The sequence below is a fragment of the Telmatherina bonti genome, assembly GCF_933228915.1.
Source record: "Telmatherina bonti genome assembly, chromosome: 5".
Lineage (NCBI taxonomy): Eukaryota > Metazoa > Chordata > Actinopteri > Atheriniformes > Telmatherinidae > Telmatherina > Telmatherina bonti.
The window spans coordinates 28,481,022-28,503,540 of NC_136623.1; the positions used below are offsets into that span (position 1 = coordinate 28,481,022).

At 39.6% G+C, this 22,519-nt stretch overlaps 2 protein-coding genes across 2 annotated transcripts in view; both read right to left on the reverse strand.

Annotated features, from left to right (window-relative positions):
* The window catches only part of LOC306756201 (eukaryotic translation initiation factor 3 subunit H), a 60,628-nt gene extending 47,892 nt beyond the window's left edge, over positions 1-12,736 (reverse strand). The window contains exons 1-2 of the mRNA XM_079240891.1: positions 12,603-12,736; positions 5,279-5,435 (exon numbers count right to left, since the gene is read on the reverse strand). Of these exons, the coding sequence (XP_079097017.1) occupies positions 5,279-5,435; positions 12,603-12,704 (259 nt within the window). The 5' untranslated portion in view covers positions 12,705-12,736. The remainder of the gene's footprint in view (positions 1-5,278; positions 5,436-12,602) is intronic.
* A 337-nt stretch (positions 12,737-13,073) lies between these two features.
* Positions 13,074-20,921, reverse strand: LOC306756223 (double-strand-break repair protein rad21 homolog A-like). Its single transcript, XM_079240917.1, has 14 exons — positions 20,808-20,921; positions 19,488-19,682; positions 18,845-18,974; positions 18,611-18,710; positions 17,942-18,048; positions 17,553-17,750; positions 17,324-17,449; positions 17,069-17,194; positions 15,965-16,188; positions 15,286-15,439; positions 14,981-15,126; positions 14,394-14,570; positions 14,146-14,229; positions 13,074-14,005 (listed from the first exon to the last, which is right to left on the reverse strand). The coding sequence occupies exons 2-14, from the start codon at positions 19,629-19,631 to the stop codon at positions 13,814-13,816; spliced, it is 1,908 nt and encodes a 635-aa protein (XP_079097043.1). The 5' UTR covers positions 19,632-19,682; positions 20,808-20,921; the 3' UTR covers positions 13,074-13,813.
* Between the last annotated feature and the right edge of the window lie 1,598 nt (positions 20,922-22,519).

Consider the following 22,519-nt stretch of genomic DNA (forward strand, 5'->3'; position numbering starts at 1 on the left):
TGTCTAGAAGGGTTGCCAGAGAAAACTCTTCTGCCTCTTAATAAAAAAATAAAAAAATAAAAAAGTAAATTGTGCATATTAGCACAAACACCTCATAGGGTGGTACACGTCGTACATGGAAAACCTCCAACTATGAACTCATCTGTACATGACAGCATCACAGTTTATGGACTATAAGTCGCTGTGGAGTACAAGTCGCACCAGTCAAAAACTCCACCATTAAGAGGAAAAAAGAACACAAATACATTACATTTATTCAGAAGTCCCACCTGCGAAGTTATCATTTCCTTGGCAACTACCGGAGCGTGGAGATGGAACTGCATCATTGACAAAATTCTTCCCACAGAACGTTGTTTTCAGCCGACGATGAACTTAGTTTTCCTCATCGCAGTGAGAGTAGCCTCTGCTTTTCGCCCTGGCAAGTTTCTCACTCACAAAACTTTCTTTTTGTTGCTCGATTACGGCTTTCAGCTGCATATTTTGTTCATCAGCGGTACAGGAGCAACATGAAGTTGTCACAAGCCTAGAGCCTCCACTCATGGTTGTCAATATATATTTAGATTTATTTATTTTTATACAAGGAGCTCGGTCATCCAGGAGGGGCTCAGAGTAGAGCCGCTGCTCCTTTGCATCGAGAGGAACCAGTTGAGGTGGCTCGGGCATCTGGTCGGCATGCCTCCTGGACACCTCCCAAGGGAGGTGTTCCAAGGCACGTCCCTCTGGGAGGGACCCCAGGGAAAACCTAGGTCACACTGGGGGGATTATATCTCTCGACTGGCCTGGGAACGCCTCAGGATCCCCCCCGCAGAGTTGGCAAATGTGGCTGGGGAGAGGGAAGTCTGGGCTTAGGCCGCGACCCGAAAATACAGAAGAAAATATTAAAAGCACTGTGAAGAGGAAAATAACAGATGTCATACCTGACTGTGGGTAACAGGATCAGCCAAACTATGACAAAAAGTGTGACTTCTAGTCCAAAACAAATACAACATACTTGAGGCTAACGCAGGTGCATGTGGTCAACAGCTGAAGCTTGACTGAAATTGGGTCATACAGGAGGTTAATTGTAGCAAAACACACCAGCAAACTTCAGCAGAAGAAAAAGAAAATGAAAATAAGCACAAGAATCGATGCATTTGAGTGGTCAAGGAAAACTCCAGACCTCAATTTGATTAGAATACTGTGAGCCTTAAGAAAGCTTTACATAAATAAATGTCTGAAAACCTCCTCTAACTAAAGCATTTTTTAAAGAGAACCAAACATTATCTCCACAACTTTGCAAAAAAAAAAAAAAAAAAAAAAGCTGTTAAAGGCAGAAGAAATTCTTCAGATTTTTCCTGATCCTTGCTGCTGAAGCTGACTTCACCGCCTACTGAATCATGAAGTACATTTACTTTTTAAACTGGGGGTTTTACTTTTTTTTGCCACAGTTCTTGTTTGGAAAATAATAAAATTGTTCACTTTGTTACAAGCTGTTATTCTTCTGAGGTTTTCTTAACTTAAATTTATAGACTGGAAGATAGTGGATTATATTTTATTTGGTGTAAGCCTCTTCAACAAAATCCTTCATATGCTCTTCCTTGCACACCATTTTAACTGAACAAAAAAAAAAAAAAAAACAACATAGAAAGATGACCGGTGTATATTATCAACATGCTCTTCAGATGCCTCTTTTACACACAATGCCTTGAGGGTCACCGCCTGTGGTTCCACACATCGCTTCCCATACATCGACTATGGTAGAAGGACAGAGTAAGCAAGGACACAGGAGATAGGAAGGTTTGGGTTTTAGCCAAGGTTATTTTTTTTCTTCTCCTTTTTTTAATCCAAGTCAGATTTTTTTGCTGGGTGTGCTCAATTACTCGTTCTCCATCTTTTTCTTGCTCATTTTGATCCCATTTGCTGCCTTTAACTGTCCTACCAACACAGCTCCATACTGGCACCTGTTGATGGAGGAGCAGAACAACACAAATACAAGCATGCAAATGAATGCGCATGCTTGCACATGCACAGGGAATAATAGTAATAAATAATAATATTAAAAATAATAAAAACAACAATCATAAGAAGAAGGAGAAGAAAAAACCTTTAGAGATAGATTGCATGGGTATGTTTAACTCAGGTGCCTCCAGCAGGCAATGAGTCAGGGTGAGATGATTCATGTATACACATATCGATACTGACAAATGCAGAAACACGCAGGGCAGATTGATTTATCCACATGTGCACACCTTAGCGGCTAGAAGGCTCCGCCGGGCCCCTGACGATGCCAGTTGGGGAGCGGTAGCAGCTCAACTCAATCTTTTCAGCTCCAAATTTCTGTCACGACTCCTGGGGTGTAACGATTAACTGGCATGCAGCAGAGAGTCAATGTTATAGTCACAGATCAAACTACAGCGCCGTGATGCATTCACACAAGCAATCACATGGGATGTTAGCAAGATTTATGTTGCAGGAGGCACGAGGTGCTCCACACCCTCTTTCTGGACCACCCAGGCTGAAGGGGTAGAGAAGGAAAAAAAAAAAAAAAAAAAAGGTGGGGTGGGGGGGTTTAAACATCTTTGACCACCTGAGGACTGAGATCAATGTCAACCCATCCTTTCCCACAACCAGATGAAGTCTATAAGGATACACAACAGGCTTTCTTTGCATCTTTCTCCTCCAAAGGCTGACTGGATTTAATGTTACATGAACATTTTAAGAGCAGAAACCATTTAAATCTGCCCAACCTCTCACAAAGCACTGGATCTGGGTACAGTCTAGAGAGAAGCAAGAGGAAAGAAAAGACTACTCATGAAGGACCCCTCAAGCCAAACTCCATCAAGTTGTAAAAGCAGGCTCACTGCATCTATTCACCCCTCACCACTATGCATTACTCCCGCCAGGAAGCCCCCCACAGGGCGTCTCTGACAAAATAATGATGATAATAATAATAATAATAATAATAATAATAATAATAATAATAATAGACTTAAATAAAACAAAATATCTTTAAAAAAAAAAAAAAAAAAAAAAAAAAAAAAGGTCAAACTGACCATTATTTGTGTATAATGTGGCCGTCTGTGTTTTGGAGCTGCTTGTGAGACTCTGACATCTTTCTATCATCATGTTAACTAGATTTTCAGAATCCTTGAATTGTACATGACAGTCAAAAGCTTTTGTCAGATGGATCTGCTAAAAACTAACTATTACAGCCTTTAAAGTCTACAACAGCATCATGTGCTGTTACAGTGTGTATCTTTGTGTGTGTGTGCAAGTCATTCTATCTCCTGATAAGCTGCAGAAAAAAAAACAGTGCAGATAATAATTGAGTGCTGGATGAGACATCACTGCCAGGAACAAACAATTCTAGCAGAAATAACAAAGTACGTCATTCTGAACAACTTATCCAAATTACATTATTGCTGCTGTTAGTTTTTTTTCTACCTAAAAGCAAAGATAATTATCTAAAAAGGACATAAATATGTTCAGCATTTTTTTTTTTTTTTAAATGCTTGTTTTTGGCAAGTGGCTTAGAAATGTCCTGAATGTTGCAGTCAGCAGACATCGCCACAGTGGAAAGGGGGTTTTTAGCTTAAGGCCACCTCCATGAATCAACTCTTTTACCATAACAATACCTCAAAGAGGAAGTTTTCACACAGACATTGTATTTTCAGAGTCTAATTCACATTTCACTAAAACATTTTTGCTCCGTCTTCTGCTGCGGGTCTGCAGAGGATTGAGGCAACCCACTCCAACAGATGAAACACCGACAATTAGTTTCTACAGAGTAAAGGAGACTGAGAGAGCTACAGTAAGTGGCGCTGCTCATCGGCTTCATGCGTAGGCAGACAATTCACGCTGGAATTTGGGGAACAAAATGACCAAACGTGGAGACGTAAAATCAATTTTCCACATTATGTCCGATCAACAATTCAATTTCTCCCAGTAATTGTTTCTCCGTGGTTTTGTTTTAGCGGCTAACATCGTGACGTGATGCATAAAACAACTTTCTGAGGTGACAAAGAGACAAAACAGGAGCCTTTCTGTGGGGTAATCGACCATCTGAAGAACCGTTCTTGCTCAAAAACAGACAGAAGGTGCAATGAGATGGATATAAATGACATTTTGACTTTGGCTCTTCACTGACAGATAACCTGAAGTCCATCACCTTTTACAGCTGGATCAAAATCCCTTCTCAGAGGAATTCTACTGCATCTCTGCAAATTTACTTCATTTCACAGCATGGCACTACTCACTGAAACCCTTGTTAGCTTTAAAGGAGTGACAGATGGAAGATCCAGCACATCAGAGTAAGAGTCAGCAACACAACAAGCTATGACACTCACACTGAGCCGTCCCTGACACTAACAACCTTGAGCCACCATCGCTGATTGTGTATCCTGCTGAATTTTTTTGACAGTTGCTCATTAGCAGTGGAAAGCCTGTTAGACCGGGATTTCCTCCACGTCCGCCATTCCCTGCTTTCGCTCATCTTCTGCCTATCCCTCGATCCGGCTTGTGGCGGATTCTGCTGCGTCTAACAAGAACAGGGCGCGATAAGGGAGGGACGCAGGTCAGAGGACGCGACGGTCTTTGATGGGAGACACGAGGCGAAAGGAAAAGTGGACTTTTTCAGATAACGACTCAATAAAAACCTACGCACGTTCGCGCCATCCACCTGTAACCCCGAAAGCTGGAGCTTTTTATCGCGTCCCACTACCCTTACACGTCAACCTTTGAACTGACAGTGGAGGACACCAGACACCAGGCGAGCTTAGTTAGAAGTCTGCATTGTCCTCAATACATTGTCTTGTTCTCAGCATTCATATGCTCATAATGGGTTTTTTTTTTTTCATTTTTCTAAGCATGATGTCAGATACAACCTCTGGCTCACTCGTCGCTTGTCATATTCTGATCAAATAAAACCAAAATACTCAATTCTTTTCAGCCAAAAGCAAAGCTGTACTTCTTGCAGAAATGCTTCATGTTAATATTTCCAGCACCATCTGGCAGATTCACCCAAGACCTCTGAACCAATTAAAAACTTAATCGTCCAAATTTGCAATTCATAATGACACGCAGCTGAATTTAAAACGACAAAGAAACCCTTATCGGTAATGGAGTTTCAAACAAATTTGACACTAAGCAAGGACCAAAGTCCCCGCAGTACTGCAGCATTCAAATAATCACAATCTCAGACGTTCCTCAGTTGAGCCGGAGTACGGAAGGTTTTTTTTTTTTTTCTAAAGTTTTAGGAAATCAACACCCAGAATGATAATGGGATACAGCTTTTAGTTACCTTCATCAAAGTCTGCATCATCCTCAGTGTGCTGCGGGAAGGGGAAGCAGTTGGTGATCTCCAGCCGGTCGTCCACCACCAAACCCAGCAGGACGCCTTGAACCACCTCGCTGCCTTGGCCCTCTTCCTGGTAGTGCTTAATAATCTTCAGCACCACCTGTGAAAGCAGGAGGGAAACATCACTGAAAACTGGGAAGAAGAAAAAAAAAAAAAAATCAAGCTGCAGAAAAAAAAAAAAAAAAAGAGAAAAAAACCCAGAGAAGAAGAAGTGAAGAAGCTTTGTTTACTTTGGAAATGTGATTTAGTTTCTGAACTGGTGTTCATGTAGTTGCTGTGCAGGTTTCAATGCATTTTATCAGCCTGCTATTTGTGCCACCAAATTCAGCTGTGTCTGTGCCTGCCATGTTGATTCAGGCTCATTAGTGTGACAGGAGGTTATTTTGGTTCCGGTGTATGTTTTTAAGCCACATCAGTCACGTTGAAGATTTATTTTTTTCCTCGCTATTAGTCCTTATACCCACTCGGCCTTATTGCCATACAAGTAAGTTAAGCTATTTACCTTATATGCTGACAATAACCATAACGTGGGTATTAAATGTACAGTTAACTATATTCTTATCTGTCTAGGAAAAAAAAGAAAAATCGCCCAATTAGGAAAGTTAGGAAACTTTTATGAAGAAAGCTGGGGTAGGTAATGTTGGGGAGCTAGCAGGATTTGAAAGCGGCACCTTGTCTTAGCTCCTCCCCCTCTGGTTTTGCTCTTTTCGTGATCAAAGTTTTTTTTATTCGCAGCTTTTTCCACCAACGATTTTCTCTTTCTCGGCTGTTTAGTAGGAAGACGCAAATAAACCAAACCGGGTCGGCAAATCCTTCCTGCATTTTCTCAGCCATGTTTGCCTTCCAAGTTTCTTCTTCACTACTTTGTATTTTCATCCTAACACGCTATTTATATGCAGGGTGTGGCTATCAGGTATGCGTTGTAGGAGGGGGAGGAGGGGAGCCCAGAGAAGAAGCTTAACAGTAAACTGAGGGGTTTAACTATATTTCTTATTGTTCATGATTACAAAATGTACCGACTACTATCAGGACAAGGAACCACTTCACCCAGTGTGAAGAAAAAAAAAAATATCTGAGCAAGATGACCTACCCCAGCTTTAAGAATGGTTTCATCATGAATTTACGTTCCTGAAAACACGAGAGGTTACACGGCAACAGCATTTAGGAGGCTACTACATCCCGCAGACTTAGAATGACTAAATACCAGGAGTTCAAATTATTACTTGCATTCATTCATTCATTTTCTTAACCACTTAGTCCAATTTAGGGTCGTGGGGAAGCTGAAGTCTATCCCAGCAATCAATGGGCAAGAGGCAGGGTACACCCTGGATAGGTCCCCAGTCCATCACAGAGAGACAAATCATTCAAGCTCACATCTGCTCCGAGGGATAACCTAAACAAACCAATCAACCCAACATGCATGTCTTTGGTTGTGGGAGGAAGCTGGAGTACCTGGAGAGAACCCAGGCTAACATGGAGAGAAACTCCACATAGAAAGGCCACTGTTTCAAATCAGAGACATTCTTGCTGTGAGGCCACAGTGCTAACCACCGCACCACCATGCAGCCCATTATCACACGCAATTCCCACTAATATGAACCATTAATCTGTGGTGTGAGGCTTAGTATTACCATAAGACACACACCAACATGTGAAACAGAAAACTAACCACTCAAAAAGTGACAAGATGAAATGAGTTTGCAACTTCCACAACATAATATACAAAACATTAGCAACTCTGGCCTGCCTCGGTGGTCTCCTGCACCCCCACGTCTAAATGCACTCCAGTCGACAGGCATGGAGCTACTTAATTTTAGATCTTTCTGCGAATATTTCCATGTGCGAGGTGCACAGCAAAGAGATTTTCCCCAGATCTGTCAAACTCTGAAGTACATTAAAAAAGAAACTACTTGAAAGATCGTAACAAGGAAGTACTAGATCTGAGACGGAGGAAGGTAGAAAGATATGTCAGATGTTTGCTTAAGAGATGAAAATAATGCCAGAGCTGCTGTCAATATACGCTGCAAAGTATAAAGGTTCCAGACAGATCTGTCACAGCACGTTACAGTGTGATCAACAACAACAATTACAAGCAGCAGCTGTTCTTAGTTTTCCTCCCGGCACTAAAACAACAGGACAATGATGTCATTTTGAGAGAAACCTTTTTCTTAATTGAATAATATGTACATATGGTTTCATACCTTTCTTATTAATATAACCTAATATATCCTTTCAGCACATTCACCATCAGAGGTGAAAATTCTTAAGAATGACTGAATGCTTTTAAAAAGATGACCGATTTTAGAATAAAAGAAGAAGTTTGTAGTTACTGAACTGCAATCTGAAGCTCCTGCATCACTCCACTGTGGAAAGAGCGTTGATATAAAGACTGGTGCAGTCAGCAAGGTGGTTGAGTTTTGTCCACAATATGAACTGAAGTAGACGCGGTTTGACATTTGGTGTGCACACAATACACCAAGGAAACACTACAACTAAAATTTTGTTCAGCCCAGTTTTTACACATCTGTTCTTAGCGGGTAGTTAAGTTAACTACAGGTTAACTGAGAAGTTACATTAGTCAAGCCCAGCTTGTTAAAACACAACACAGACTGGACTAACTCATTTTTGACGCTGTAGTCAAAAATTCTTTCTTTGTAATTTAATATGCATTTAGGCCAGGAGTGTCCGGCAACGGTCCTCAAGGGCCACAATCCTGCAGGTTTTCCATGTTTCCCTGCTTAATCACAACTGACTCTAATGTATCTGTCACTGTGCAGAACGTCTTTGGTTATTGGATGCATTTCATGAAAACAGTGTTGGAACAGAGACACTGAAAAGCTGCAGGACAGCTGCCCTTGAGTACCGACTCTGGACACCCATGATTTAGGCAAACTCAAACAGGAAACTGAAAAATGTAAATGAGCTCCGTGTGTGTATGTATATTTTATTTTTTCATTTGGAATAATATATATATATATATATATATATATATATATATATATATATATATATATATATATATATATATATATATATATATATCTTTCTACACACCACCTCCAAATAGGCCTTGTTACTTTTATTTGTGCCAGAAATGAAGAATTGAAATTTCAGCTCAGCCCACGACATCTACTTGCTCACCGACTTGCCCCCTGCTTTCCCAACATTAAAATGGAAAGTAATCCTTTGCCACTTTTCTCACAGCAGCCACTAACCTCCTACATACGACTACAAAATAGGAAGAAAAAGAAAGATCTATTCAATATCAGGAGAAATTCTGTGACATGTCACTCCAGCCATAATAGACTGGTTGACTGGTCGACCAATAATATCCATCACTGGGACATCAATTCCTCAGTGCCTACAAAAAAAAAAACAAAGACAAAAAAAAAAAAAACAGTTGGTAATGATCACTGCTCACCCCTTTTTGCTGTTTTGTTCTGTTATTCCATGTAATCACCTTTTATCTAGACCATACATCTCCATGGATCATTGCATACCATTAAATTTTAATGCTAGTTTTAAGTGGGAGAGGCTTGAATGTGACTCAAGGATCCGATTTAGGCTCTAAAGCTGTCACTGATGCCAGTGATGCCGTACTTCTACATGGAGGGACGTTATATAAACCTATATGGCGTTAAAAAAAAAAAACCGCATACAGTTTAGAATAAAAACAGAAAAAAAAAAAACAGAAAAGAGCAGAGAGCAAGGCTAAGCGTCTAAATGAGCGAGAACTGGATATTAAAAAAAAAAGCCGAAAAGCACAGTGTGGACAGGGAGAGCATAAATCATGCTGATAACAGTGCAGGCAGGTCACAGCCAGAGGCATTAATAATACACACATACACATATAAACAGGAGCCGGGTGGCAGTCCTGTACCCATGGTCGCAACTAAACACCCAATACCACTAAAAAGGAGCCCTTACTGGTCTCAGCTGCCCACATGCACATACCGGTACATACGTATACACAAGCAGCTTGTCCAGAGAGATGATTTATTTCAGAAGAGTGCTGGACTTGTCATGCAACAAGTAAAGAGCTAGAGGGCATGAGGAAGAGAGATGATATGGGGTGGAGCGGGGGGGGGGGGGGGGGGGGACGACAAATCTCATTCCCTGCCTGCGTTTGCTTTTCAGGCCGAGAGGAAAGCAAGGCCTGAGCAATAGATTTGGCAGAGGGAGTGATGGGTGGACAGGGAGCGAGAAAGAGCAAAAAAAAGAAAAGAAAAGAATGAAAACTGTCGGGATAGCGGTGATGCCGAGAATACAGACTCAGAAAAACCAGAAGCAGCTGACAAAAGAGGAGGAGAGAAGCTCTGCAGGGGCCAGCGAAGCGGCAGACAGGTGTAGCTGTTACAACACGGGAGATGAGGGGGGGACACTGGGGCTACAGTGGAAGTCCTCAGGACTGGCATTTCCAACAAACAGCTTGTCCTCCACCAGTGAGAGCAGACAGCCCAGATGCACAATGCCAGCACTAAGGTCAAGGGGCTACATTTGAGTTACGAGGCAATCCTAAAATGTTTTCCAGCATGGAACTGAAGAGGCAGCCATAAAGCAAAGAAAGGGAAGGAGGGAATCGGTGGGCGGGGGTTCAGTGGATTTGTAGTCCTTCTTCCCAGGATGTTGGCAAATCCTGGGAAGCTCTAAGTTTTTGCAAACCTGCATGTGCACATAAAGGCTAATTCTCTAGCATCATCTTTTAATGCTCTCTCTCTCTCTCTCTCTCACTACCCTTTCAAACACACTAGACGACGACATACACACACACACTCGCATACAAATTTATTGATCTAGCTCACCGGCAGCTAGCCCAGTGAGCTCACTTCATGTGGAGAGGCACCAGATTGATATGTGGACAGTGTATTATAAATCAACAAGCTTAAAATTGAATTGTGCAAAATCAATTGCGGCCCAAATCCCCTGTTGGCTGCCTTTAATTCTTATCATAAATCTTCTCTCACTCACACAAAAGGGCTTATATTCCAGACACAACGGGGCTCAAGTTATGAGAGAGTACAGCAAAGGAGACGATCCTTTAATGAGTTTTCTTTTTTGCGCCGCTCAAGTGTAAACCAGCTCTTTGTTGGGTGTTGGCTGTAAAATGCTTGACAGACAAAAAAGAAAAAAAGAAATAAATAAATAAATTTTGAGTGGTTTGACTCATCTGCTGAATTAAGCCACGGATGAAGACCAGTGCAGACTCTCACTTCATCTGCCAGCTTACTCCTGCTCACTCGAACATGTTTGGCCAACAAGTCTGCCTTGTAACTGTTAAGAAGGCCGAGATGACCAGAAGGAGGAGCTACTGAAGCTTGTTTGTGTGTGTGTGTGTGTGTGTGTGTGTGTGTGTGCTTGTTCTGCTGGTGATTTGCAGCTACTCGCTTCCAACCGTAGCACTTCATTCTTGAGATGATCCATTCACAGCTCACTGTAAACAGTATTTTTTCAGGGTTCCTTAAACTTAAACCTAATTTCTGGTTTGGTTCATGGTCTGTAATTTTCTGCAGCACGAGGTCTGTTTACATTTAAGTCTTAACTGTGTAAAAGTGGAATACAGAAATAGCGGTTTTCTGTTTGTCAGTCTGCAGATACTGTTTTTAAGGGGAAAACTGAGCAATCAGAAGCAGCCACTGTGACTAACATGAAATTAGAATATGTATAGTATGCACCATGAGGATGTACAGATGGGACTGAACATATGCTTGCATTTTCTACACAATACAATGAGTTATCTCCTCTGTGCATGGCAGCGATCTGTGTGACATTTTAATGTGACATCTTCTTGACAAGGCAAAGCTCTACAGACCTGATGCATGCATAAAAACCTCTTGGGCAGACGGTACTGTTCTGGCACAGTGTTTCTTTTACTCCTGTCTAAGCTTTTAACTAAACTTATCTGGCACCATTTCATAAAATGTTAAGATTAAACTTTCTGAAAGCCTTTCTGCGACTCAATTAAACCCCAAAGCATTCAAATCAAAGCCATAAATATAACATGTATTGAGCCCTGACTGCCTTCATTCACAGCCACATGAATAAAATCTGTGCATCCCATTTTACAGTACATTAATGAAGAGTCTTTTCAGTCATTGAGGATTGCTTGATCTCTGTAGGTGTTTAACGAAAACACATTGCTGTGTTGCAGTCTACTTCCGAAGCAATAAACGCTCAAACTTCTTCAAAAGCAGGAAAACAACCAATTTTTACGACACATCAGTAGCGATACTGTCTATGGGTAACCCCTGCAGCTAAACCTCTGACAGACAGGTCATTATGCAACGCAGCAGCAACTGCTGCATATCAACACATTCATGTGAAATGAGTTTCATAACTCCACCTGAAAGAGACATCCCTCTATCAAGAGTCTGAATGAAAATGAGGTCACGGATTAAAGAGATTTTGACTGCAGTAAAAACGTCAATGAGGTTGTGAAATGAATCTTGAAAATCTCTGGTCTGTTATGAATGTTGAGGGGAAATGTTTATATTTCAGACTTTTGAGCAGTTTTAATGAGGATTGTTAAAGAAAGAAATCTGACTCGTCTACTTTCAGTCAGGCAAAGAAAAAAAGGAAGACGCAAGAGAAAAATCAGCTGGCCAGTGCAGTTTAGGACAACTAAGTTTTTGTTTTTTGCTATTATGATCTTTTATTTATTTATTTATTTTGGAGGGGGGGGGGGGGGGCACTAATGAAGCAAGTTTGTCCTCTACTGTTTGTGCAGCGATACTACATACTGTGCATGCGGACACATGGCACAGATATCTTGACTCATAGAATTTTCTAAAACAAAACACGTTTGTTTTTTAACCACAATGAAGATACTGACTAGATTATTGATATTCAAATAGCCAAAAAATACTAACAATATCAGCATGGTTAGCACCTACTCGAAGATGCATTTTTATTATACATATAAATATCAGAGAAAAGGGAAAAGAAACAAACCCATCGACCGGGAGATCGTGGTGTAAAATTAAACGCCCCTGTAGCAGCAAACGGACAGCTAAACAGCAGCTAACCTAACGTGTTAATTCACCTGTTAGCGCTAATGGAATTAGACACCGGCTATTTTTACATATGGTGTAAGAAATCGCATTAAACTATTTATGACAATTATCCAATTTAAATAATCAATTAAATATAAGAATAAACCGCTTATCCTCTTCTCAGCGCCATGATGATGCTCGCTCCTTAGCACTGACATTTAGAAGCAGCTTCAGTTATCCGGCATCTAAACTCGCCACTGGGTCTCTGTAACACTTACCAGTCCTTCAATCTGGATCTGTTTAACTGGAGAGTCCAAAGTACCGCCCGAAGAAGCCATCCCTGCGTTAGATGCTGTATTGGACTCTTTACGTGAAGCCATCTATGAACCGCTCCACGCGAAAAGGAGGAAAGAGTTTGCGAACGGACACTTCCGGCAATTTTGCATCGCATTTTGTGTCCGTGTGGAAACACCAACACGATGAACGTTTTAGTTTTGTTCAGGTGGTTGTTAAAACCTTCTTCAGTGGTAATTAAAATTTCAAAATAGATATTTGGTTCACATTTTAAGATTTACTTTAAAACTTGTAAAATACCCATAAAAGTCCAAGGCTTATTGTTTATTAAATGTTTTTAAACCCTTCTCAAATCTAGTTGTCAGCCTTTAAGACAGATCTCAAAATCACTAAGACACTTTGTTAACCAAGTTCTTAAAACACTTTATTTCAAATCTTTACAGAGTATCACAACTAGAAGTTACCCAAAGACTAAAAAGGTGGAATAATGAACTTAATTGTAACAAGTACATTACCTAGTTACACAATGCAAAAAGGCAAGTAAGCATGAATGTAAAAAGGTACAAAAAAGAAATTTACATGAAACTTAACTGATAACCTGCTTGAATTATACATCTGAAACATGATATTTAATGCCAGGTGAGATTTAACAATTTGGGACAAATTAACCTTTTTGTTTATTAAAGAACAAGTGCAACAAGGAGAAAATGAGAGCGGTTACACTTTGAAACATAAAACAGTACTTTTCCAGGATGTAAAGTCAATATGGGATTTTAGCGATTATGAGGGCCTTTATCTAAAATCTGAAACAATTTTTTTCAAGGAAGGGGCACAATACAAAATTTATGATAGGAGTAGACAAGAGAAATTTAACTTACAAAACAAAATGAAGCAGAGTTTACAAATTGGTGACTCAAAAAGTTTGCTTTATAAATATACTTGTTAAACATTCTTCCTCACTCCATTTGAACCAAGAACACTGCATGATTCAATCTTTAGTACAGTAAAATTCTCTTGTTAAAATGTTTCAAACCCTTTCCCAGCTTTGCCCTCCCACTTCCCCAGGGACATTTAAAAAAAAAAAAAAAAAAAAAAGGGAGGGGGGGGACGACTGACAGGAAACACAAAATAAAAAGGCAGAGTTGCACGTTAACAAGAATACACCTGTTGCAAGCAGTGTCTGTTCTTCCAATGTCTAAATGAGGTGAAATCTTGGTCCGGCGGTGGCGATGATGTCGCTGTAGGGCTCAGACTGAGTGACCTCGATGGCTTGCTGTTTCTTGAGGACCAGGAAACTGTAAAACTTGGCCGCTGCCTGCTTCCTGTTGTTGTTCCTGCACAATTCCAGCAGGCTAACTGAGTCTGCACCAGTCTTAGCCATGACACGCTATCAAGACAGAGTCACAAAAACAACAAAAGAAAAAGTCAGTGTCCATTTCACAAACTAACCCATTCAATTTCAGCATATTTCCACATTAATAACAGCATTTTTGGCATCATGTAAAAACACAGCAACTGCTCTTGCACCTGCAGGCCATGCAGCATCTGCTGGGTTCTCTTGTTCCATCTCTTTTCCTCCTGATCTTGGTCTCCAGCCTGACCCTCCTCATCCTGAGAACAGACACAATTATAAACATTAACTGGTAAAAACTTGCTTGTACTTTATACAAGTTTTTTTTTGTTTGTTTGGGGTTTTTGTTTTTTTTTTGGGGGGGGGGGGGGGGGGGGGGACTTTTTTTGTCTAAATGTTATCATACTGTATGACTTCCTCTCACCTCTTCATCACTATCATCCTTCTTATCTTTCCCCTTGCTACCAAGGAGGTCAAGTTCTGGGACAAGTTGAGTGAGGTTGAGAGTGCTCTCCTCTGGGGGGAGTTCTACCTGAGGCATGTCTAGCCTCTGTGACAAGTCTGAGCGGTCAGCCACTTGCTGCTGCTCCAAGGGAGCCATCTAAAAAAAAGAGAAAAAAAAAGAAGAAGAATGCATATAAAAAGGGTTAGAAGCCACATTAGAAGTTTTACAGCAGATTTGAGTTAATTTCTTCTCAGTGATTTCTGAGCATTTAGCTAAATTTACTTACGCAGAAAATTGAACAAATCTCAGCTCTGTAAACTTGACGTTAGATGCTAAACAAAATCAATGTTGCCTAAACATGGCGACATTTGGAACAACAGGAAATGTAAAAAATAAATCAAATTAATTTAAGATTTTAAACTGCAGTTGACATGACTGGCCACGGAAATTGTGACGGACTAGAAAAGTTTTTTAAAAAAACAAAAAAACAAAAACAAAACATGAATGAGGCCACTTCCTTTCCCGCATTTTTACAGAGCCGTAAATAACTTGAACAGAATACTCACAGGAAGAGTTCCTTCTTTGTCGAGGTTCTTGCGTTTAACACCACGAGGGGTGGATGGAGGAGGCATAACAGTTTCATCCAAGGTTGTCCTGCTGCCCTCCATTGTGGAGGCTGCCAGCATACTGGGCTCCTCCATGATAGTCTGGTCTATGGGATAGATGGCAGAAAGATTAAAATTTGATGCTAGGCTACCACTCTCTTATTAACAATAGATATCTGTCTTGCATTTTTTTTTCTGTCCATCACTCGGTAAACGACATCTGCACTGGAATATGATTTCCTCTCACCAACTCCAGTAAAACTTACCAATAACATCTCTGTGCTGAGTCATGACCTCCTCACGAGGCACCTCTGGGTTCTCCAGCTCTTTGAGGAACTCGTCCAGACTATCTGCTTCACCACCCTTTCTCTTCTTCCGCAGTTCGTCTGGCACCAGAGGCGTCAGGCAGCGAGTGAACATCTGAGAGATTTAAGAATAAAAAAAAAGGTCATGTCTTCATTAAAAAAAAAAAAAAAAAAAAAAAAAAAAGAGAGAGAGAGAGAGAGAGAGAGAAAAGCAGTATCGACCTAAAAGCGAAGTTAGGAAAATTAAGGTATGAACTTAAAAAAAAAAAAAAAAACACACAAGACCACAAAGAAAAATAGCTAAATTATGCACAAACAGTTTTTTGTTTTTTTTAAATTTAGTATTCTGGAGAGGTACCTTGTGGATGTGAAAGGAGGGGAAAAAAACAGGACAAAAATCACTTTACATATCCTATTCTCTCAATGTTTTCACTTGACATCACAAAACCTGCATAGAATCCTAATGAAAAGTGTCAAACCATGTCAGAGTCTGACCTAGATGGAGATGGATATGCTTATTACTGTTCTCTCTGTGATAAATATTGCTCGATGATGATTTTAAGGAAGACAGCTGACAGTTTCTGTACATCTTGATACAGTTGCAGATCTATAAAACATGTTTATAAGAAGCACTTCCTACCTTGAGCAGCCTGGCATTCCACAGAGGTTGAGCAGGAAGAGAGAAAAGCTTCTCCACTCCTCCAGTTTCCTTCCACATCATGAGCTTCTTAGTGGGAGGAGCGAGGTCCAGAGTGGTCACAATATCAGAGTAGTCAGACAGCTGGGCCCTGATGGTCTTGCTATCCAACTCCTTCACACTGTCAACAATCAGCTTCCTTTTACGCTTCGCCTTGGTCTCTTTAACTGGGAAATGAATAAATATATTACATGACAGTAGCTTCACCAGATATGGTCATATTAGCAATGCGGATGTCTGCAAATGCGTAAGCTGAACATGCACAATACTTCACAAAAGTAAGGTTTTCATATCAGTTATACTTCAAATACACAACACGGTGAGACAGTTTGAGAAATTTACTAAATCCTGTGATTTGCAGTCCCTGTATAGACAGGGCTGCTGTTGCAAAGTGAACATGCTGGTCTCATTATGCACCCCATAAAGAATAAGTACTCTTGCTGGCTGATTGATTATTTCTCACTTTTTCCCAATGCAAATTGCATCAGTGTTTACAGGGTAAAATAATATCAGAAAAAATATTTTTTTTAAACTAATTTAATTAAAATAAAAATTTAAGATTATTTTTGTGAAAAATATGGATTTTTTTCCCCACCCCTGTAATATGCACCTTGGACTTCTGTTGTTCGTCACCTATTCAGCCCTCCCTCCACCCATATCCCACAAAAATACACACACCAACACAAAAAATGAAACAGTCACTTTCAAACACAGATACTGCTTCAGTTATTTTGAGCTGGTTGAAAAATCAAATATAGTAAACATTTTGTTTGCATTACACTAGTTCCAATGGTGGAAACTTGGATATTATCTAAATTGAGAAACCCTCCCCCTGTAGTTGGGACACTGTTTGCAGCGGATAGTTATACACATCTGGTGGCAAATTTTTAAAGTAGATTTTCTTTCACAAAGAAGTTGTGTTTCGTTTACCTTTAGATTTTTGTAAATTCTCATAAAGGATGAACATATTCAAAGAAAAATGTCATCAATGATTTGTATTCCCAAGTTTACCATTTTTGAAAGATTTGGGGAATGGGTGGGACTTACCAGTGATGTCAATAGGCTCCAGGGCAAAAGCCTCCTCTTCATTGTGAACCAGCGTGGTCTGTTCCGTCTGGTCAGCCATTGCTGGCAGTGGCTCTGCTGGACCAGAGTCTGGACTGTCTGGACCCGCTAAACACACACAAGGTCATATTTATACTCTGTGTCATAACCTAGTTTACAGTTTGTTCTCCATATATGATACACAATTAATTAAGTTCTATTTTAGTATGTCAAATGTTCCTAGACTTCATTACTTACGTGACTGGAGGTTGTCAAAGTCATCTTCATCATCGCCATGATCTGGAGGCATCATGACACTTTCTGTAATAGCTGGAGGATCATCGAAGATACCACCTCCATCTTCAGAGCTCAGCAGTTTGTCAACTGAGAAACAAGAGATCTGCTTTACTCTTACAAGAAACATCTAAAAGAAAAACTAAAATAGATTAAAATATTATAGAGCGAGACAAAAACCAATTAAGCTCACCTAGCATTCCCCCATCAGCGTTGCCCATGGAGCCATCCCCAAAGTCATCATACTCCATGTGGTTGGATTTGTCAGGGAGATTAGCTGGACCAGGTTCAGCCTCAAGCAAGAGGTTTGAAGCTGTGGCACCATGCATGATGTCCTCATCAAATGTGCTGTCATCACGCATCATCTCTCGGTCATCCATGCCAAAATCAGCTGAGGAGTACAGCCCTTTGTTATATCAACAGTTTAACTGTGTTTTTTTGTTTTTTTATTACTTAGTATTATCAGCAATGAAATTGGTGTGCATCTAATTACATCACAATTACATAAAACGACCTTCATTTTTAAATATAAAAGCGATGGAGAGATTTACTTTAGACATCAGTATATCAATTGTGTCCTACCAAAGTCATTGTCTTGCAGGAGGCTGAGGTTGCCAACATCTTCCCTCATGGTGATCTCTTCAACTCTGCTCTGGTTTAAAGTAAACTGCTGAGCAACATCGATGTCACTGTTTAAAACACATCACAGGGGGAGGTTAACCTCAGTGATAAACCACTGTTCTTTTTGGGTGTTTTTATTTCCCACATATGGCTTCATTTTTTGGTAGGTAGAATACATCAATATATTTAGTTACCCACAATATTTTTTCCCCCTTTCTGTTGACTTTTTTTTTTTTTTTTTTAAACAGACAACAGATGTACAATAAGATCAGTTTCTTTTCAAAATGGGTGTTTCTACAGAAATCCAAAAGCATAGTCATTCTGTCCATAATACAACACCTAATAACTAATCAGAATGCAATATGCATTACCTTTAAATTACAACAAAACCCAATCTGAACTAGGATGTGGCTGGCAAAGAAAAAAAACTTAATATTTCCACTGGAATTTTAAGCAGAGACCAATAGATACAAGTCAAACTAAAATGTAATGTAGTTGTGTGCAGTGGATGTAAAGAGTGGTACTTGAATGAAACGGGAAATCAGTAAAACTACTTGCAACCGAGAACTTTCTTTGAGGTTGTCATTGATCACATGGAATTTATAAACAATGCATCTGATAAAAACTTACTCCAGATCAGGAAGTGGTTGGTCAAAGTCATGGAACTCCTCAGGTAAGGTGATGGCATTGTATGCTGCCTCTCTGTTTTCCTCAGGTAGATCCACCACACCTGAACAAAAGAAACAATTAGTAATTTTAGAAATAGCCAAGACTTGTACTTTATCATTACATACTTCATAAAACAGACAAATAAACAGACTGCCTCACTATCATTACAGCGACTTTTTAATAGTTTCTTCATACCTGGCCGAAATGCCATTTTGATCTTGATAAACGCTTCATTACAGTCAGCAAGAAGATATTTGGCCTTCCTGTGGTAGATTCTCACCACCCCAAGGAGCAAGTGGCCTGATGTGCGTAATGCCATCTTCACCTAAAAGAATAACAAACAAATACAACACATAAAAGAAAATCCAAATTAATATTTTGTAAGAGGAAATGTGAACAGAGATCCTAAACCAATAAAATACTTGAAACAATTTTATAACTAAAAACTTCAACAAGGATGTGCAATCAAAACAGAATAAACCCCTTGAGGTAGGCTGCTGCTCTTTGGTTTTTATAAATCCATTCAATGTATAAACATTGCTAATCTGTGTATGTCTACTGCCGCTGGAAAACACAGCAGTCATGTTACTCTTTTTTTAATGCAAGTTCTATCTGTACTAGTTTAACGATTGCTAACAGCATCCATAGATTGTTCAGCACTGCAGTGATGAAGTTACTAAACTCTGTGGTGGCCCTCTAGTATGTAAATATAAACTACTTTTAACTAACTTCTGGCATTAAAAGTGTCTGGATCAAATTAGTTGAAAAGGGGTAAAAACAAACACAGAGCTAACAGGAATAACAACATAATCCAGTGACTCTACTTTCATCTTGTTACCTTGGGTGAGATTATGCTCTCCACACTGCTCTCCAGGTTGCATTCGAACACATGGGCCTTGGTCAGCTTTTTGTCCCAATGGGCCGCCAGCCAGATTTTGGCTAGCGGCCCACGTTTGCTGAGGACAAAGTGGGCGTAAAACATTGCCCTGGCTCCCCTGGTTCACACACACACACCAACTGTGGTATAGATTACCTGAAAAATGACCAATTTGCAGCAAATGTAAGCAGTATATCAAGCTTGCAGCATAAATCAACAATTATATAAAATAACCAGATACAGTGCATTTCAATAACTATAATATTCAAACACATTAGGTCAAATGAGCCAAAACTCTTTTTCCAACTCTGAAATTTCGAAAAACTCTGTTTTTTTTAAATTTCTCTTTGACGACCTAATTTCCATAAATTTCAGATTGGCTTATAAAGTTATTTAAATAACCAATAGTGTCCATTGTGATGCATAAAAAGAGGTCTGTTTCTGTCGAGGAAACGTTTTGACGTGCCTTGTGGAGCTAATGCTAAATGTTGTTAGAAAGACTGCTGGCTGTCGCTGTTTTGGTACGTCAAAAGCCAAACCGCACTTGTTTGAAACATACATTTTGCCCAAGCCCACTTCCAAAGTTTCTTGTGTACGTAAAATATCAATGGACTACTGGGATATCCAAAAAAAAAACAAAAAAAAAAAAAAAAACTAAACCTAATCAAAACAAGTTTTATCTTTTCTGATGTTCCGCCTCTTTCTGAGTCTCAAAAACGAATATTGGAAATGAATGCACATGTCCATGTGAGGAAACTACGTTTTCACACATTCAACTGAAATGAAATAATTTTTTCTCTAACAAACTTTTATACAATTTAAAAATGTAAATAAATGTGCGTAGCTTCATAACCACTAAAAGATTACTAAAGCCTTAAAAGCGCGAAGGGTGGGCAACGCCAGTAAATAGTCGGCGCCATAAAGTGGGACGAACTACATTAGCCGCTAGCTTACTACAAAGGGAGCAATGAAGTCGTGAGGTGCGCAACTTTAGCGGCAAATTTATCAAATCAGATTACTTAAACTGGAGCATAGATCATTTGTTGAAACAAATTACTAAATACAATTTCCATACAAAATCATAAAGTACAAAGCAACAAGCACCCATCAAAGCTTACTCATACTTTACCCCCTCAATGAGTACAGCACTAATGTTAGCCGATGGCTAATGGTTCATTTTACAGCGAAGGCCGCAACCAATAAATCCCAACATGCATGCCTTTTTGGTTTTCTAAACTACACCAAACTACGCGCAAATATTTCCCCTGCAAGTACACTCACCGACAGTCGCCCTGTTACAGTGAAATCCCAATAATTAGGTAATTTCTCCAAGGGAATGCTCCCCTGTTGTACTCATTAAAACAGCCAAGATGGCGCCAGTCGCCTTCCTCCCGCTCAGCGCTGTCCTTTTAAAATTGGCAGGATGTTTACAGTCAAAAATGGCGGAGGAGGAGCCTGGCTGAGGACAACTTGCTGTGAGAGCCGAGGAAAGATAGAGGGCGTCCCGACACATTGGCTACCAGGGGAACGGCCAAAGTGAAATAAAATGTTCATACAATCTAAACTGGGCTGGTTGTGTGAATGTAAGCCTGCCTAAAGTTAGGGAGATTCTAAGAGCCCCATGACTTGATAGGGGCCCAAAAAGATGTACAAACTATATAAAGTATTTATTGTTTTTAATGAAGGTTTAATGATTTTCTTACATAGTTTGTATATCTTTTTTGGGGCCCTATCAAGTCATGGGGACCTTAGAATCTTCCTTACTCCACCCCATATGGCACGTCTGCTCAGATCCAATGCATCAAGTTTAATACATCAAAAAAGAGAAAGAGCTTATTGCTTAGAAATATATTTTAAGCGTTAGAATAACCTCTGTGAACTCAAAAAAGAGGCTATATTTACATGAGATTTACATGAAGAAAAAATACTCTCCAAGTACTACAGTCTGTCAAACAAATTCAATCCCTTAAAGCAGATTCTCAGCATGCAGTGAGTTGGACATCCACACAGACTCTAAAACTAATTTCCCAGCAGAATATTAGATGCAGTATATGAGAAATATGGCTGGCAGACAGTCTGACTCATCTACTATCAAATTGCCAAATGGGTTCAGAGTAAAGCGGATTTGTCTCATTGGCATCTGTTGCAGTAGAACTGCTGCCAGTTGAGCTTGTTTATAATTTACCAGCAGCACAGCGTCCTTGTCACTCTACAGGATGGATAATAAGTTTGGAATATGTTATATTTAGTTCTAATGTATCAGTAATTCCTAAAAAAAATTTGAATAAGAATACAAAAAGCATGTATAACTACATGACAAAAAGGTTGATGTTTCACTGTAAAGTTCTTTCAATAGAGTTCAAATTTCTCTACACCAAGTGCCCTGAGATGACTTTTCCTTGTGAATTGGTGCTACATAAATAGCTGAACAGTATAGTTCAGAGGGGTTGTAAGACCTGAGCATGCATCATAATATTATAAAAAGACTGCCAGTAAATGCACTTCTTTTAAGGGAAGTAAATAAATTAGATTATCATCCAGAAACAGTTTATCATTTTACACACTTGCTTCTTGAGTGAGTGATTTATTATGGATCTATGCCAAATTACTAATACATGTCAAACAGACAAAAATAAATTCAAATTTTACATTGGATGGCAATTTTTTAGTGTTGCATCATCCACATAAGAGATTTGTCAAATTAAGCAAAGTACATGTAAACATAGCATGGAAAGTAAGAAATTTAGTGTTTAGTGGATTATTTCTATTTTGTAACAAATGCCTCTTGGCAATAACTCGTATACCTTTGCAAGGCCTATTTTGCTTCTCTTTTGAATGATGTCAAATTTAAGAGGAAAATTCATTTGTTGAATTAGTAGCAGAGCTGAGACTGTTGGTTGCGGTCATGAAAACTTGCCAAGTCTCGTCTGCCAATGCTAAACATCATAATGTGCTTTTGTTGATTTTTGGTCAGGATGATTGAAATTTAAAGA